Source organism: Camellia sinensis, chromosome 10 (genome assembly GCF_055761805.1).
Source record: "Camellia sinensis isolate YWXY chromosome 10, ASM5576180v1, whole genome shotgun sequence".
Taxonomy (NCBI): domain Eukaryota; kingdom Viridiplantae; phylum Streptophyta; class Magnoliopsida; order Ericales; family Theaceae; genus Camellia; species Camellia sinensis.
This window is the reverse complement of record NC_138970.1, coordinates 21,690,646-21,708,801: the sequence shown is the minus strand read 5'-3', so window position 1 is coordinate 21,708,801 and position 18,156 is coordinate 21,690,646. Positions and strand designations below refer to the sequence as shown.

At 39.1% G+C, this 18,156-nt stretch overlaps 2 protein-coding genes across 4 annotated transcripts in view; both read right to left on the bottom strand.

Annotated features, from left to right (window-relative positions):
• LOC114274827 (uncharacterized) overlaps nucleotides 1–10,180 on the bottom strand; it is a 55,132-nt gene extending 44,952 nt beyond the window's left edge. Inside the window, exon 1 of one of the 2 annotated variants that reach the window (XM_082891029.1) lies at nucleotides 9,430–10,180. In XM_082891029.1, the coding sequence (XP_082747155.1) occupies nucleotides 9,430–10,044 (615 nt within the window). In that variant the 5' untranslated portion in view covers nucleotides 10,045–10,180. The remainder of the gene's footprint in view (nucleotides 1–9,429) is intronic. The other variant, XM_082891030.1, reaches the window with a different exon arrangement.
• Nucleotides 10,181–13,053: 2,873 nt separating this feature from the next.
• On the bottom strand, nucleotides 13,054–16,491 carry LOC114274851 (disease resistance protein At4g27190-like). Of its 2 annotated transcripts, none has more exons than XM_082891028.1 (2): nucleotides 16,284–16,412; nucleotides 13,054–15,616 (listed from the first exon to the last, which is right to left on the bottom strand). In XM_082891028.1, the coding sequence occupies exon 2, from the start codon at nucleotides 15,612–15,614 to the stop codon at nucleotides 13,152–13,154; it is 2,463 nt and encodes an 820-aa protein (XP_082747154.1). In that variant the 5' UTR covers nucleotides 15,615–15,616; nucleotides 16,284–16,412; the 3' UTR covers nucleotides 13,054–13,151. The 2 variants fall into 2 exon arrangements, with proteins under 2 accessions (XP_082747154.1, XP_082747153.1); XM_082891027.1 differs by having other exon boundaries at nucleotides 13,056–15,662; nucleotides 16,284–16,491.
• Between the last annotated feature and the right edge of the window lie 1,665 nt (nucleotides 16,492–18,156).

Sequence of the window (18,156 nt, the reverse complement as noted above, 5' to 3'; positions counted from 1 at the left end):
GTATTACCTATGGAGATCAATGTTAAGTCTCTGAGGGTAAGATACCAAGACCAATTGGATCCTGAGCAGTACCATCAGGGTATGTGCTTGGAGTTAGAAAGCATAGATGAAGCTAAAATTCTGGTATTAAATAGCATTCTCTTGCAAAAGAAGAAAGCAGCCAAAAATTATAATAATAAAGTCAAATACATTGGCTTTGATGAAGGTGATTTGGTATGGAAGACAATACTTCCAGTAGGAATTAAAAGCCACAAGTTTGGTAATTGGTCACCTAACTGGAAAGGACCATATCAAATTCATAGAGTTCTGCCTTTTGGAGCATACCATTTAAGAAATCTGAATGGTTATGTGCATCCCAAAAAGATTAATGGCAGATATTTGAAGCCTTATTTTCCAACTATTTGGGAAACACAAGGAATAAAATAAACACTAAGTACAAGAACACAAGATCACTCAGATGATAAACAAGAATTTGTTTTTTCATAAAGAGTCAAGTACATTGTGCCACAAATTGGCCCAAAAATCATTACAATGTTTTAATTGTTTTTGTACAACAGATTTCCTAGTGGTAAATGATGAAAATAGTTGAATAGCTGCGGCCATGTCTCTCTTTTGATCGGCCAGTCCTTGGTTGGTGATTTGCAATTTGATGTCAGTTTGGACTAAGGTCTGGATATTCATTGCAGAAAGCTCCTCTTCAAGTTGAGCTTTCCTCTCCAGTAGCCGAATTCGAAATTGAGAGGCAGAGGAGTGTTGTTCCTTAAGCTTTGACACTTCAGTATGCACTTGGGAAACAAAACTCTGGTCTCTAACCAATTTCTCATCCGCAGCCTTGGCAGCATGACAAATGCTGATGTAGAAGTCGATAGTAGCTGCTGCCTGGGATAGGTGACTTGAGACATTCATGCTGGACTGCTCAGCAATTTTGCAGCACTGAAGAAACTCATTTCTGATTATAGGCCTTTGTAGAGCCTCGAAGGGAGTCCTCGAAAAGGAATTTAACAGTTCCAGGCAGGTGTCTGAGTCTATCAAAGGTACAGAGGGCTTGCTGCTGGAGGAAGAAAAGCTCTCAAAGATTTCCAGTAAAGAGTCAGCCAAAACTAATGGCTCGGCTTCCTCATCGAATGCTGGAGAAGTAGAGGGGATGTCAAAGAGACTAGCTAGTCTTGCTTTGAAAACATCAACCTCATCATTAGACATAAGGGGCGCAGAAAGAGTTGTGGTGGAAGACACAGAAGACTGCATAGGGATAGAAGAAATGGGTGAGACATCTTTAGCAGTCTCCATGGTCCTAGCCACCAATGAATCAAGTGAAGAAGGGCTGGAGCTAGGTAAAGGTGATAAACCACGGGTTGGAGAGCTGCCAGCACCCTCAATAGGGGAATCAACTACCATCAGAGATGGGGTAGCGGTTGGGATTTCCTTGGAAGGAGGAGCAAGGCTCGATAGAGAAGTGAATTGAGGAAAGTCAAGGGTCAAGTGGGAAAGATGTGGAGTCAAACCAAGAGCAAGAAATGCAGGAATGCTTGGCCTCAGGGAAAATGCAGGAAGTGTAGACCTTGGAAGTGGAAGTATGATCTGAATAACCCTTACATCCTGCATCTGATCAACCTCAAGTGAAGCTGAGGGAGGCCTCACCGGAAAGATGAACTCAGTAGTTACTGCTACAAGAGGAAGAAATGTGAAGCAATGTTAAACTCCAATACCAAAGGCTGACAAAGGAAAAATAGCAGAAGAATGAAAGAAATTACCCGCTCTAGAAGTGGCGACAATGATGGGAGAACTACGAAGAGAGTAATGTTTGGCAGTTTGTTGCCTTCTTGCAATTTCCCTTTGTAATGCATCAGCAACAGCAGCTTCATCTCTCAGAAATTGTTGCTGCCGTCTCTTCTCAGCTCTCTCAAAGACAATTATGGCCTTGGAATGCTCTTGTTCCACTACCTTAGCAGCTGCCTTATGTATAGGGTCTCCAACAAAATCAGAAGGAGAGACAGTCATCTTCCTTCTCCTTTTTCTTTGTGCAGGCCTTGAATGTTCTTCCTCAACTCCTTTCTCTCCAGTTTGGGATTCAGATTCTTCCGAAGTAAGTTCCTCCACTCTGACCATTGTCTCATGCATGGGATCCTGAGCCAAACTAGAAGAAGGGACGGCCACTCTTTTCCTTCTTTTCAGGGGAGACTCTTGCTCTTGGGTTAACTCTTCTTCTGCTTCTTCTTCTTCTTCTTCTTCTTCTGCTTGCACCTCAAAAACTTCATTCTCAAGCTCAAGTAAAGGTCTCCTCTTCTTTTGTTGATCTTGAATCTTCTGAGGAGAATCTCCATGTGAGGTACCTACACCACCTTCACAAAAGGAAGAACTAAAGATAAGACTGAAAGCATTATGAAAAAGCTAAAAGAGAAGAGATAAGAGTATATACCTTTCTTCGAGGTGGCCCGAGTAACTCTAGGAATAGAGGCAGACACAGGAACCGAAGTGGTCAGAATAGTGGAAGAAGTAGCAGCTCCAGCTCCTTTGGGCTTGGGTACGTCTAACACCGTCAACAGGTCTTGAGGGGGAATGGCCAGGTGCACTTCCATATTGGTCACCAACCAATTTTGGTATCTCTTCAAAATGTTACCTTGGGGGCAGGAATGGGATATACTCAAAATCGATCAAGTCCTGCATAAATTTGGAAGTTGCCTCTTCCAGTCTAGACCTTCGAACTTTCACATCCCTTGTGGTAAGACTTAGATTGGTGTTACTACAGAGAGGTATTGGGACCCCCTGAGTGAAGCTAAATTGTCTAGCAAATTGTGCAGGGCAGTATGGCTCAGCAATGCATTTGTAAGCTCTGGGGTTCATGGTCCCGATGAATAATTCTCTGGGAATTAAAATGAAGGCCCATATATCCTTATGAACAAGTGAAGCACAGAGCCTATCACTTAGGAAATTCTTCAACCAAAGTGGGCCGATAGCAGTGGGTTTGAAGGGACAAAAGCAGTAGGAAAGAGGAGAGGCTGAAAGTTGATGAAAGAAAGAGAAGTAAAAAGCAAAAGTAGAAGGATAAAGAGAAGCATTGGCTAGCCTCATGCCATGAGTAGGAGGGTCTGGTTCAAAAAATTTAAGGCATTTGGATTGTAACTCGGGGAAATAAGCAAAAAGCCAAAGCTGAAGAATCCAAATCGGTCCCCCTTGATTAACATCCAAGGGTTTCTCACAAAAAAGAGAGCAGACTCTGTATACGTGACCTAGAACGTATGGGGCTAGAGCCACCCTCTTCTGTAAAACAAGGGCTTTGGTAAAAGGGGCAAATTCAGGCATAATTCTTTGAGAAGAGGTACAGAAAAGGAACTTGCAAAGCCAATATAGTAAAAAAGAAAAGAATTCCCTATCGGTCACAAAACCCTCCCTTCTATTCTCAGCCTTGACAAAGTCACTATAGGATGAGTTAAGAGAGGGGAGGGAAAAGGGGACTGCTAGGTCAGGATAATCTGGTCCAATGGGGGTTCCAATGGGAGATAATCCTAAAAGATGGCAAATGTCAAGCACAGTAGGGGCCATCATCCCACATCTAAATTGGAAGAAATTAAAAACAGAATTCCAAAAGCACAGAGCAGCAGAAACTAAAAAAGGGTCCTCTGAAATGGTTAACCTGGATAGCCGAAGGGCGTCGAGGAGGCAGAGTTCTTGAAGGTCCAGGGTCCTACTAGGGACAACTCGATCATACCATTCTTGCCACTCCGGTCTCACCGTGGGCCAGCATCGGTGGGGGCGATTCGTCTTCCAGTTACTCCAGTCGAGACCACCTTCGTAAAGGAGATAATGGTCTTCCAGACGAGGGTATAGAACTGGAAGCTCAATAGGAATCTCCTTGAATATAGGACCAAGCACATAGTCATGCTGCATATGACGATGAGGAATGAAGATGCGTCCATCAATGGCACTTTTCTCCCCAGCTTTGTACTTTTCACATTCTGCATCAATGAGCCTTTTTAGGGCTACAGATGGGCTCGCACGCTCTATAATTGGCACTTTCAATGAAGAGGAAGCCATTGATAAAACGCTTTCTTAAAAGACGAAGCTGGGGAAGGGAGTAGAAAGAAGTGAGAGACAAATAGAGGTAAAGGGTTTTGAGCGAGCAAGTGATTTCAGAATGTGGAATAAAAGGATTTCAAAAGCCTTTATATCTGAAAGATACATCGCGCACATTCGTTAAGTGCTAAAAGTACGAATACGAAGAATTTCCTTCAATATTGACACTCTTGGAGGGAAAAACATATCCCAGATGTGGATACCAGCTTCGAAGTAGAATGTTTGGTTTTGAAGCCAAATTTTGGCGCCAAAAGTCAAATAACAACGGCTTCGAAACTAAGAAGCCTGCTTCGAAGCACATTCCATGCTTGAGAATGTAAGAATACTTAAGTATTCGTTCACTTAAAGGGGGATTAAAGACCTGTTTTTGGCTTCTTAATGAAAACAATGACCTTCGAAGTGAAACTTGAAACCCTGTGAGGATGGAAACTGGTGTTCAAAACATAACACACTAGATTTCTTCGGCGCCAAAAGGCCAATAACAACGGCTCCGAAACTAAGAAGCCGGCTTCGAAGCGCATTCCATACTCAATGGATACAAGAATGCTCAAGTATTCGTTTACTTCAAAAGGACTAAAGGCCTGTTTTAGGTTTCTCAATGACAGTGACGTTCTTCGAAGTAAAGTTAGAAATTCCTTGGGAAGGGAAATTGGCATTCGAAACATCGAAACCCACAGTTGGTTTATATATATTCAGAAAAGTTCATATTCCTGAAAATATGGACTATTGTTTAAGACGAAAAGATCAAATTAGAACTGATTAAATTCCCTAAATTGGAAAAGTTCATGGTCGTGTTGTTGGTATTCATTTCAGACGATCGAATCCAGGTTCGAAGGGAAAGATTGTTCAGTTCGAAGCTCTGTAATTGCTTTTAAAATAAGAGACAAGATCAAACCATATCAAACAAAGAGAAATCTTGTATTAAAACAAAAGCAGTTACATCGAATGGCCCTATTTGGATACAAACTCTAGCTCATAAAAATAAGGAATGGAATAAATAACAAGATCATGAAATTTAGTCCAGCAATGGTCAATGAATTTTTGTTCCTTCTTTATTCTATCCTCTATGTCTTCTAACATTGGCTGCAAGAGTTGATGTGCTCTCACTTCGTAGTAAAGCTCTTCAGCCTTTATTTCGAAAGCCGCCTCTCTTAATCCTTGTTCCAATTCGTCTATGTCCAAGTCATCCCAATACGCAGAATCTTTATTCTTGAAATCACTGAAATTCTTCAATGAAGTTCTCTGCTTCGTGCTGGGCATGAACTCGAAGAGACGAAAGTTGGTCTAAAGATTGTGTAGTAGCCATAGAATTTCGATGCCAGTAGAGGAGCAATGGAAGTTGGTCCAGGAACATATGAAGTTCTGCCTGGGCAAGGGGATTAAGGACATGACCCCTAGTCAGAATATCACAAGCCCATCGAAGGTTTTTGAGAAGGACTTCGCCCTTAAGAACATTGAAGGACAAGTGAGAGAAAGCTGCAAGCAGAAGTTGGGCTTGTTTCCGCTCAGTTGGAGTAGGGGAAGGTAGAGGTTTGTAAGGTGGAAAGACATTGTCCATGGAAAGGGCAAGCTTCAGTCTCTCTGCCCAGCAAAGAGTTGATAGAGGGAAAGGTGTAGAAAGTGTGGATGCTTCTATTATGGGAGATGGCACGGGAGCAGGAGGAACAAAGACATTAATATAATCGAGCCAGTCAAAAGAACAAATCTTCGCTTTCTGGGCTAAGAATGATGGGTTGTACCCTTGTGCTTCTTCTAGGCGTCGGGCAGCATGCACTATCTTTGTAGGCATGGATGATGTATACCACGCTACAAGCAGATTCTCCTCCAGACTACGTCGATGGTCAATGGGCACGTAGGGATAAACCACTGAACTTCGAGCATAGGAAGGGAACTCTAAAGGGTCAGTGAACTCAACAAAATGATGGTTGATTCGCTCCCTCAAATCACAGGTCTCAGGTGTTGACCAGCTTATCCAGTCAGAACGCCCAGAAGAGGGAGAAGTTGCAGCGTTGCCCCATACAGCGGATTGTGATAACGAATTTCCCATGTCCATATTTGTAACTTTCTGAATTAAAGGATTAAGAGCAATTTGTTCGTAGTCTAAGGGTGATACAGAAGAAGAGCCTCCCATGTCCATATTTGTGAGTTTCTGGATCGAAGGATTGAGTGCAATATGTTCGAAGTCCAAGGATTGATAATTGGCAAAGACATCCATAACCTGAATATAGAAAGGTGGGTAAGAGTGGCTAATAAATGCATGGACATTCTTTCGAGGAGAAACAACATCGACGTATGACTCTTCATGTGCTCGATTGCTGGAAGAAAAAAGTAATTCGGCCATGAAATGTATCAGTCTGTTCGAATGCTAAGAAGGTGGAAGTATTCAAAGGATTAAACGAGAGTTTAATACAGATGGTGAGTGACAGTTGCATTTTTGGGAAGATGAAAAATCCATGCACGTTCTGAGACGTGGGGAAAAGACCCTGATCCACTAATATCACCAAGTCTTGAGTATATTCGTGCGGGGGGTAATGTTGGCTACGTATTTTGTGCAAGCCAATTACAACTCAACACGTGGCAAAGTAAGGGTAATATGGGGAGACCATTCAAGTCTTCGATCCTGATCGTACACGTGGCAGTTAATATTGGTTGTTATGAGATCTGAGTAGCAGTGGATCAACAAAGAGATGCAAGGTGACGTGGCTTCAACAGTTACTCACATTCAAATTCAAATATATGAGGGAAGCCTAACTGCAAGTGATGGCGTAGTGGAACTACTTATAAGGTAGCATGATCAGCGACCACGGAGGAGCAGCTCGACGGTTTGAAGTGAAATTCGATGGTCATCTTTGAGGAGTATAAATAACAGGGAAGACCCTAGAAAATGCCCCCGGACTCAGATCCAAGAAACTAGTCTTACGTTACATATTTCGTTCCAGTTTTTATATTTCCGGTTCTTTACATTCCTGTATTTTATTCCTGCACTGCACTTCATTCATAGGAGTAGTTTCAATTAGATTGTCGCTGTAAACCTCTACGAGGCTGAGTTTGGATCATTGTAAGTTTTTCATACTAATGAAATGCTTCAATTGCTCTTTATTTAACTGTTCTTATGCTTAGATTCTCCTAAATCAAGCCACCAGTAAAAGTCCTCTTCATTGAGACTGAAAGAACTACAACACAATCGTTTGATAATTGGTTGGCAATCAAAATTATGTAAGGACTGATTGATCCTTGCTGGCACGCTCATAATTTCAGAAATAACCTTCGATAACCAAAAAGCCAACAGTAGCACTTTTCATGGTGTAAAATTTCGAACTCAATTTTTATAGAGAAAAATTTAGGCTCTATTTGGAAGAGTTTTGGAATTGTGATTTCAACTCTTAGTTTGTACATGATGCTTAGTTGTGGCTTTCAAAAATTAATTTCATACTCACTTTTGAAAACCCGGTATAAGGCGGGAAAATTTAGGCTAACCGATCGTTCAGCCTGTTGACTAGAGCAGTACATAAATTTTTATTTATTTATATATATTTTTACAATTGACACATGTTAATTTTTATATATTCAATAAAAAATATTTTCCAAATTTTTAAAAAAAATTTATGAGTTTTGAATAAAATTTTGAGTTGTTTGTTTGGTTATGAGTTGTAAATTTTTGTATCAAATATCATATGTCACATCAAAAATTCCCAACTCAATTCAAAATTCTTTTCAAAATTCATTCACCACACAAATTTTCCACACTCAAATCATAATTTCAAAACTCACAAACTCAAAATACAACTCTATTCTCAAATCATATTTAAAAAATTCTACCATACATAACCTTAATACTTTTATGATAATTGATTTATTTCTCTCTCGTTATGGAGTTGTTGAGCTTGGTGGGTTGACAAAAAAATAATGAATTTTCTCAACTTTTTGTTTTATGGGGTGGGCTCCACCTCAATGATTTATTATAATATATAAATATTAAAATAATAACATCAATGATTGAGACTTTTTTTTTTTTTTTTAGATCTCATAACCTTTTTGAATCTCAATCATTGATGGTGTGGGTTTCACACATACATAAATTAATTCCACACATACATCAATGGTTGAGATTCAAAGAGGGTTATGGGGTCTCAAAAAAAATGGGTCCCAAGTATTTTTCATTAATATACAAGTTACTTTTTAAATTCATTTTTTTAATTTAATAATTTGTCAATTAAATGATTGGTCGATGATTACAAAATAATTCAGAGAAAATTGATTTAGATATTTTAATAGAGTACCACATTACTATCTACAAAGTGAATATAATTTTTTGACCTTAATAACAATACTCATAAATATTTTAGGAACAAACATTTTTGCTGTCAAAAGTGAAAATATTATTACAAAAAATATTAAGATTCAAATTTCAACCAAATATTTTTATCCTCAAAAGTGAAAATATATTATTACCAAAAAAAAAAATATTGGGCTGCAAATTCAATCGGTAGGAAAAAGTGGTCCGAGAAAGTAAAAAAATGATGGCTAGTGATAAAATTTTAAAATATCACTAATTAATGTATTTTTAGAAATAAAATAATTTGGTGTTAAAAGGGTTTATTTTTTTGACAAAAAATTGTTCCAAAAAGGTAGCAATTTATTATTAAATGTCTAGTTTCATCGCTAAAAATACAACAATATATTTTTTGTCAACTAAAATATTTTGTTTCTAAATTTTTTTCTCTAAAATTTGTTGTAGTGATCCAAACCATTCATTTGTTATAGTAGTGACGGAAACCGCACTGTTCATTTGTTGTAGGGATCCGAACCATTCATTTTGTATAACCCTCCTAAAAGATCAATCATACCAAAAATTTAGTTATTTAGATCTCATTTGTCTAAAAAAATTTGATTGACCACATTTGAAAGTTATACTATTTGTTAATTATTTTTTATACAAATGTAATCCGATCTAGTAGCACTTAGTGTCTGATCAAGCTAAACTTTTGTTTTTTTAAATAGAATTTTCCATATAGAACAACATGGCCTTATATGATCCTTTCATTTCAATGCAAAGCCCACCATTGTGGTTCAAGGTTGTAAAAATACAATTATCACATCATTTTGTATGAATTTTATGCACAGTAATTCTGTTGGTAAATTTTATTTATTTTTATTTGGTATGAATAAAGATATATAAATACAAATATGTATGTAAACACACAATTTATATTGAATATGACATAAAAGTGACGCAAATGATCTTATTACCCAATTATGAAAAAATTTAAAACTCAAAATAGAGATGTAATAGTAAATAAAATGAAAAGTGGTTCACAAATTAGCAATTAATTAAGCTCTTAAATAAGAAAAGCATACCTTGTCGTTGAAGAGGGGTTGAATGATAGGATCACAATTACTCTCTGAATCTGAAGCAGGACAGAGACGTTTCAGCTTTGGCATATTCCAGAGTCTCAAGGAACTCAGTTGTGGCAGCTCAATTGCATTCATAGCTTTGGAGATAGCAGTCAAACTTGGCAGGTCTTCAAGAATCAATTCCTTTAGTTTAGGAAACTTGATTTTATTTGTTGCTATTGCTGCTATTTCATGCTCTACTCCTTCACTCGAAACAATTTCTTCCATCATGGGACAACCAACTATCCTAAGGGACTGCAGTTGCACTAGATCTCTAGCTATGGAAAGTGAGAACATACTTTCTAGTATAAGACAACACACCACTTCTAGAGACGTCAAGTTGCGGAGCCATACAAGTTGGGTGGGACCCTTCCACAAAGCCTTGCTCGATAGTCGGCATTCATGACTAGTAATCCCTTTGAAATTATCCAAACAATAAAGACGTATACTCTCTAACACAGGGAAAGCACTCTGTGGAACCCCATCTGCTGTATTGATGAGGTATTCCAAATCATACAACATATCCAGTGACAAATATGTTGGGATCTGGGATCCCGCCCAAGACCTTATAGAAATCATTGCAAGCAGAAAAACACACCCACACTCAAGGAGACACAATATTTTACGTGGTTCGGCCCAATGCCTACGTCCACGGGAGAGTAACCGGTTATCACTATACCAATGAGGAGATTACAGAAAGATTACAATAGAGGAGGAGCTCACACTCTCCTCACTCAGCCATTCACCCGTCTCCCTCGCTCACACCGAGGGAGACGGTCTCTCCGCCTCACATCTCTCGCACTCTTTGGTTCACGGTTTGCTCACTCACTCTCTTACTCACCTTTTGGCCTCTCCTCTCACCCTCTATTTATACACATTGGAGTAGGTGGGAGTGCCTTTGGGTAGCCTCCATGCTTGACTTCGGCAGCCTCCTTCTTTGACATGGTTGGTAGCCTACTTCCTTGTTGACCAACCAAGGTGTGTTCACAAGACAATTTCCCCTTCACATGGGGTGAATTCAACAAATCACCCCCTCAACCCATGTGAGGTGATCCACTGCACACACTGCTGCTAATCTTGTCACGCCCAAATTCAACATAGTCTGCATCTCCTCACTGAGACGCTGCATCCCCTGAAGCTAGAGATAAAACACCAGAGATACAAGAGGAGGAGGGAATCCGACATCCTCAACTCAACTCACACCACTCTCTGATTTGGAGAGAGCCACTGCTCCTATCTCCCACAGATCTCTTCCATGCTTCCTGTCTCGGATGTCTATACCTGCTATCCTTGAACTTGCGCAACCAAGATATCTGACAACCCCTGATTGGATGTCCTGCACCCCCTGCTGGGATGCCCTTGACTATCATGCATTACCTCGCAGGACCAGTCATTGGAGCAATAGAAAACTCGTTGTTTATCTCATCAACGTCCTCTGTCTTCTTTGCTCGGAGCTTTTCCTCTGAACTTTCAGCCTTTGCCCTCTGCACTTCTGAACAACCTCCTGGCGTTTCCACATACGCTTGTTGTCTGTGCCTTTGCAATCCCTGATTTGCTGTCCAGTAGATTGATGGTTGACAGTAGCTCCATCTGTCAAAGCATCGTCAGCTATGCAATTCCTTGCATAGTGCCCGTACCCATGGCTTCTGGTCTCCTTGCGTCGAGCTCGCCTGAGAGATCCGCATCAACTCTATCCTCCGCTGCCATGGAACTAAAGAAACCACCATAGAGAAATAAGACTTGTCACTCTTTGGCACGCACTCTTACGTTTTACCTGTCTCAATTTCTCTGTCTGGAAGTTCCTGTGAACTGTCAACAACCCGCTGCTGCACACTCTTCTCGCGCCTCTGTACGACACTCTAGCGTACCCTTGCACTGTTGCACGTCTGCAATTGTACTTCTGCGCTTAGTATGCTCCTCTGCATCTATTGTTCTACATGTCCACATACCATTAGTACCTTCTCGTATACAGTAGCTCCAACAGCCACAGTATTTCCCTGAGCCTGTACTGGTTGCCAAATCATCTATCCGTCGATGAATGGTCTTCTCTTTTGATTGAACCAGATCCTCCAATCACCTCAACAACCAGGAAAGTTCCCAGGAAAGACTGGTGGGGTCACAACCGGTCCCACTTAAGAACCAGTCTCCTTAGACAGTGTCTTTTTTGACAGAACTTTCCTAGACCTTTGATCTTGAGATAATCATGTTTGCAATCCTCTGATCGCCCCTGACCAATCCTGATCTCCCTCGATCTGCCATTTGATCAAGCCTGATCTCCTCTGGTCTTCAATGATCTATCTCAATCTGTATCTGGTTGTCCAATCGGGTCAGAATCTGCCCATTCTAACCTCTTCAGTGAATCCGCAGCGTTCCACAATATCCGGCAACCTTCCTTCGAGTATTGAAGATGGCAAACACCCATGTTTTGACAATCTTTCCAAACCGTTCAGAATTTCACTATTCTGTCCTCGCGGTTGCGTCCGGAGCGGTCCGTTTAGCTAGAACCAACCTTCGCTGCATTTCTAGGGACCTCACTGAAAAACTATCCCCGAAAGTTGGGCCACACCACAATTTTCTGAAAATTCTGGGCCAAATTGCAATTTTCAGAAGTTCAGGGAATATTCCGTGTTCCAACAGAATATTCCGTCCACTGCCCCTAACGCCGTCTGCCACTTTAATCTGCCTTCTTTTTACAGAAACTTCATCTCCAAAATCTGACCGTACGGATGTGTCCGGAATACTCCAAATAGTCGGAAACCACTATTGGATCACCAAAAACGGACTCCAAATGGCTTCGATCTAGCCAAAACATGTTGTACGCCTCAGATCTGCGGCTGCACCGTAGCCGCGAAACACAGGATTCCTCCTCCTGTGGATGACGTGGCAGATGACGTGGCTGCTGACGTGGCACGCGCGTGCCACACACGCGCCTCTCCCCACTTGCCTTCTTCCTTCAGCCGCGCGTGGAGCGCGTGCTTGAGACTGGGACCACGCGCCGGTTGCCTGAACGGCGCGTGGCGGCGCGTGCGGTGACTGGGCCTCACTCTCCTTCTTCAGGTAGCGCGTGAGGGCGCGTGGGACCTCCCCTGGGTGTCTGCTTTATATGGTTGGACTCCTCTTCTCGAGCCCTTGCTCCTGGTATGCTCAAAACCTGATTTCGAGCAACTTGATTTCTGGGCAGTTTCGGACAACACGCTGTTTTTGTTCCGAAACGCCGCCGACGAGGCTCTGATACCACTTGTTGGGATCTGGGATCCCGCCCAAGACCTTATAGAAATCATTGCAAGCAGAAAAACACACCCACACTCAAGGAGACACAATATTTTACGTGGTTCGGCCCAATGCCTACGTCCACGGGAGAGTAACCGGTTATCACTATACCAATGAGGAGATTACAGAAAGATTACAATAGAGGAGGAGCTCACACTCTCCTCACTCAGCCATTCACCCGTCTCCCTCGCTCACACCGAGGGAGACGGTCTCTCCGCCTCACATCTCTCGCACTCTTTGGTTCACGGTTTGCTCACTCACTCTCTTACTCACCTTTTGGCCTCTCCTCTCACCCTCTATTTATACACATTGGAGTAGGTGGGAGTGCCTTTGGGTAGCCTCCATGCTTGACTTCGGCAGCCTCCTTCTTTGACATGGTTGGTAGCCTACTTCCTTGTTGACCAACCAAGGTGTGTTCACAAGACAATTTCCCCTTCACATGGGGTGAATTCAACAAAATACGTTAAGCATTCAAAACCACCTTCGCCGACCAAATCACAGAGAATTTTCAAACCTTTTACTCTTGAGGTTAAATTCAGAATTTCAGTGCTCTTCCACAGAAAATTAAGCCTTGTTTCAATAATGTCACTCATGTTTTCAACTCGAAGCTGCAACTGATTTGATAACGAAGAACAACGGTCAGCATTGTAGCTCCAAAGGGAAGTGCCAACACGTATATTGAACTTTTTTAACTTCTCAATGACCAAACCTCTCGGCCAGAAGGAAATGTTTATTACAGCAATATCCAAAGCCACCAAATTGGACAAGGACGCCAGCTCATCAATAATTGCTTTAGCACCTTCTTTGCTTTCTTCAACTTCACACCAACTTTTGAAGATAGACCCAACATACAACTCTTCTAGCTTTGATAAGCTTGACAAAACCCCTGGGCAAATCCTTTCCACTACACATCCCAACAAATCAAGTACCTTCAAGTGAGCAAGGTGACCTATTATTTCTTTTGGCAATTCCTTGATATAAGAGTCGCCAAACCTCAAAATTTCCAGGTTCTCTAATGCTCCGATAACAGAGATACCATCATCAATAAGTCGGCAATGAAAAAATGACAAGGTTCGGAGGTTGGTCAAGCATCGAAGTGATGTCGTCAATGAGCCGTACATATCGGATAAAGCTAGCACTTTAAGTTCTTTCATTCCTTGGTAAAAACTGTCTTGGGTCTCTTGTACTTTGACTTCCTCCATTCCTTTGTTGAGATCATGTAATGAGATTGGTAGTAATCCAGCATTGCAATCTAGCTTTAGAAGATGGAGATTTGGAAATTCTAAATTACCAGGAAGCCCATGCATGCCATCAACTTTTAATGAAATTATAGCCTTTTTTTCGAGTCGGTCTTTCTTGGGCCATTCTTTCAATACTTCATCACATCTCACAACAATCGAATGCTCCTCCCTAGATGCAATTGATATAGCCACATCACGTACGACATCATGCATTTTGATACACTCTAAATTTTTACTTCCCATCAATAGATACTCTTCATTTTTATTTTCCATCAATAGATAGCATTTTTTTAAGTCATCAACTAAGGAATGTACTCTGTTTCTTGCTTGGTGCACACTATCAATGCGCTCAAACAACTCTATCCCAATCGCATATCTAACGAGATCTTCAATTGGAATATCAAAATCTTCCGGATATAAAGAACAGAGCAGAAAGCATTTCTTGGCTTCATCACTATCAAGGGAATCATAACTCAACTCTAGAGATTTAAACACCTTTTCATTCACTCCGCTGATGTTTTTGACCAATGACTTTCGTAATTGTTCAAGAGCAGAATCCCATGAATACTTGTTTTTGCATCTAAGTGCCCTCCCGACTGTAGCAATAGCAATCGGCAAGCCTCCACATTCCTTCGCAACTGCCATCTGCGTCAACTGCAAACCAGTTGAGTGACTTGTACCTTCGTCTGAAATTTCAGCCATCTCCTTGAAAAGATTCCATGCTTCTTCTTTATGTAAGACGCCAATCTCAAAATTCTCGTGTGTGCCCATACTGTTGCATACATCTTTATTTCTTGAAGTCATCACAATTTTGCAACCCTTGTGATTATCTCCAAATGGAATTCCAATGTCATTCAATTCTAGTCTCTTCCATACATCATCCAATATTACAAGGACTCTTTCAAAGCTCAATATTTTTGATCGTATCTTCCCTGCTCCGGTTGGTAAATTGTTTCCCCCAAAATCTTGTAAATCCAATATTTTGGCTATCTGGCCTTGAATAGTAATCAAGTTTGGGTTTTGGGACACTACTACCATCACAATAACATCAAACATTTTTTTTTCTTCCACTTTCTTGGCAACTTCATTCACCATAGTTGTCTTACCAACACCTCCAATCCCACATATCCCGATCACATAGATACTATCATCTGTCAGTGCCTCCATAACTCCATTCATAATCGATCTTCTAGATTCAAACCCTTTAAAACCTCCAGTGAATGCAAATGTTGTCCCCACAGAAGGTACAACTGTAGGATAGGACACTGTAGAGAAAACTCCTTCTCCACGTAGCTCTTCCACACTCTGAGTTTTCTTTGTAGCTTTTCTGCTCAAGGAATAGCGTGACTTCAAATTTGGACACCACCCATTCAGACACCCTTTGTTTGCTTTCACTTCAACCTCGAGGAATTTCTTAGCCTCTTCGTTGAGGTCGTTCACTGTTTTCAACCACCGCTCGACACCTGGTGCAATAGTTTCTCTCTTTGCCTCTGCTTCTTCAACTGATTTTTGTACTCCAAATCTTTTATCTTCCAGCTTTTGGACCTGCTTCTCCAGATTCTTAATGTTTCTGTCATAGAAAATCAAATAACCAAACTGGCGGCCAACTGGGGCAACCAGATATTCTCCAATCTTCATTACTACAGGAAGAACAAAGTTCACGACCATTTCTCTCGCGTTTTTCTTCTGAGGATAGTGAAACTTAAAATGTAAAAGACTATAACACAACAAAAAGGGTTTTCTACTACAATCAAAATAGAAATGAGGAAACTGAGCTTTGCAAATCGAAATAGAACAAAGAGAGTAATACTATTTTGCAGAGGATATGAACACAGGAAAGAAACACTTAGATGACACTTGACAAAATCAAAAGGGAATATAGTTTTTCTTTTTTTTCTTTTTTTTTTTTTGACAAGCAGGGTTGAATATAGAGAATTATATTGTAATATAATGGGACTAGAAAGGGGAGCTTTTGTACTATAACAGAAATAGAAACCAAGAAGGGAGCTTTGTAAAATGAAAACAGAACACACAACAGAATATTATTCTGATAATTGTTCAACAAGAGTTCTAATAGAGTTGAAGTGGAGGGGATAACAAAGCTCTCTAAAATCAAAATGGGATACAGAAATTTTTTTTTTTTTTCTGGTAAGTAACACTAGAACACAGAATAAAATTGAAGGAAGAAAGTAAAATTATAGAGATTTTTTTTTTGTTTGTTGGGGGGGGAAGAGATAAGAAGCAATGATAAAAAGATAAGAGTAATAAGATATGATTAATTGAAGGAGGAAATGAAGAAAGAAAAACCTTTGAGATTTTGTTCCGTCTCTTACAGATGAAAAATGCACTGTATAATCATTCGCCGGCAGTGAAGAGTAAAGCTTTTCAGGAAAACAACAACGAAATCAAATAGAAGGAGAGTATCAAAAGCTAAACAGTGAACTCTTAACTGTTTTTTTTTTTTTTTTTTTTGGTACTTCGGAAAGGAATGAACTCTTAACTGTTGATGCAGACTGAATTACACTCACCTATTTTGAGGTTTTCCCTTTTGAGATAATACTGTTGATAAATTAATATATAATTATATTAATTTATCTTTTTGTATAATTAAAACTATCAAAATTAATACCAATGATAATTAGATACTGAAATAAATAATGGTAAATAAATATTTTAGTATGAAAGATATTGTAATATTATTTTTTTCATTTATATGACAAAAAAGTAATTGATGAAAAATAACTTAAGTGTTATATGAATTAAAATTTTGTACAAAGTCAATATAATTATGTCAAAAATGTAAGATTAACTTTTTTTAAAAAAAAAAATTTATGAGAGGTAAGTATAATTTATTTTACATACATAGAACAAAGAACAAAGGGCAAAGCGTAAAGTGTATTTTGTCTTAAAAAATAAGGGAAGTATTCGTGATTTATATAATGATATGTGACTTTTTTAAAGTTTTTTTTAGAGTTAACTAAAAAGTTAATTTACTAGCTAAAAATTAAGCCTATAAAAAAATTAATACTGAAATAATTAGTTTGTTTTGACATATTATAGTTTGGGCTCAGCTATCGTATTGTTTTGATTGGGGAAGTCTATTAGGGTTCCATCCAAATGATTTGAATCATTCTTTTTTTAGATCATAATGTGTAAATTATTTATGAAAAAAATCAGGTCAATTCAATAACCATAATCACTGTTAGTTCATTACATTTGTTTTTCAAAAAATGAATGATTAAGTTTTTAAATATTGTTTGTCATTTATTTTTGTCATGAACTAGCGTGATTATAATTATCTAATCGATCTGATTTTTTTTCATGAATAATTGCGATACTGTAATTTAAAAACTAAACGTCTCAATGTAAAGCCATTCCTACAATAATTAGCATTTTTGCGTGGAAGCTCTTATTTTACTTTGTATGCCGGAATTTCAGAATAAGTTAAGGGAGGGGGATCAAATTCAGACGAAAGGTATCAGATTAGCATTCAAATGCTTGTGCTGCTCGGAGCATGATAAAGAAAGTATTGATCACCCCTTGATCAAGAGTGACCTTAAACAGCTCAAATCATTAAGATGGAGCTGTGGCAAATCACAATGGCCCCGTTTGGTAGAGTTGTGGGAAAGTGATTATAATTTATAGTCTAACAGCTTATAGCTTATAGCTGTGAACATAAGCTGATTTTTGACTTATAAATTAAGCTTCTCCTCACCCACTCAAAGAATAAGTTGATTTTTAACTTACAAAAAGTCATAAGTTGTATTGTTAAGCTGAACCAAACACATCAAAATAGCTTAAATTAAGCTAAAAGTTGAAATAAGTTAGAAATAAGACCTACCAAATAGGCCAATAGCCCAAACAACACAATCCAACTGGAGCCTATTGTTTTTTTTTTTTTTTTTTTTTGGGAGGGGGGGGTTTTTACTTTTCTAATTGCCTTTATAATGGCTAAAATGAGTTTTTTAATGGGAAATAGATAGAGTTAAAGTTTTTTTTAAAAGTAAAATGAGTTTTTTAGCCAATAAATAATTGTGACAAATTATAAAAATTATGTGTTTATTTTCAAATGTGAGATGAGTAAATTGTACATGGACTAAATTAACTTTCACAATTTATTATAATTTGGATTATTTGGTGTAATATTTTTTAATTGTTTATATATATTTATATTGTAAGA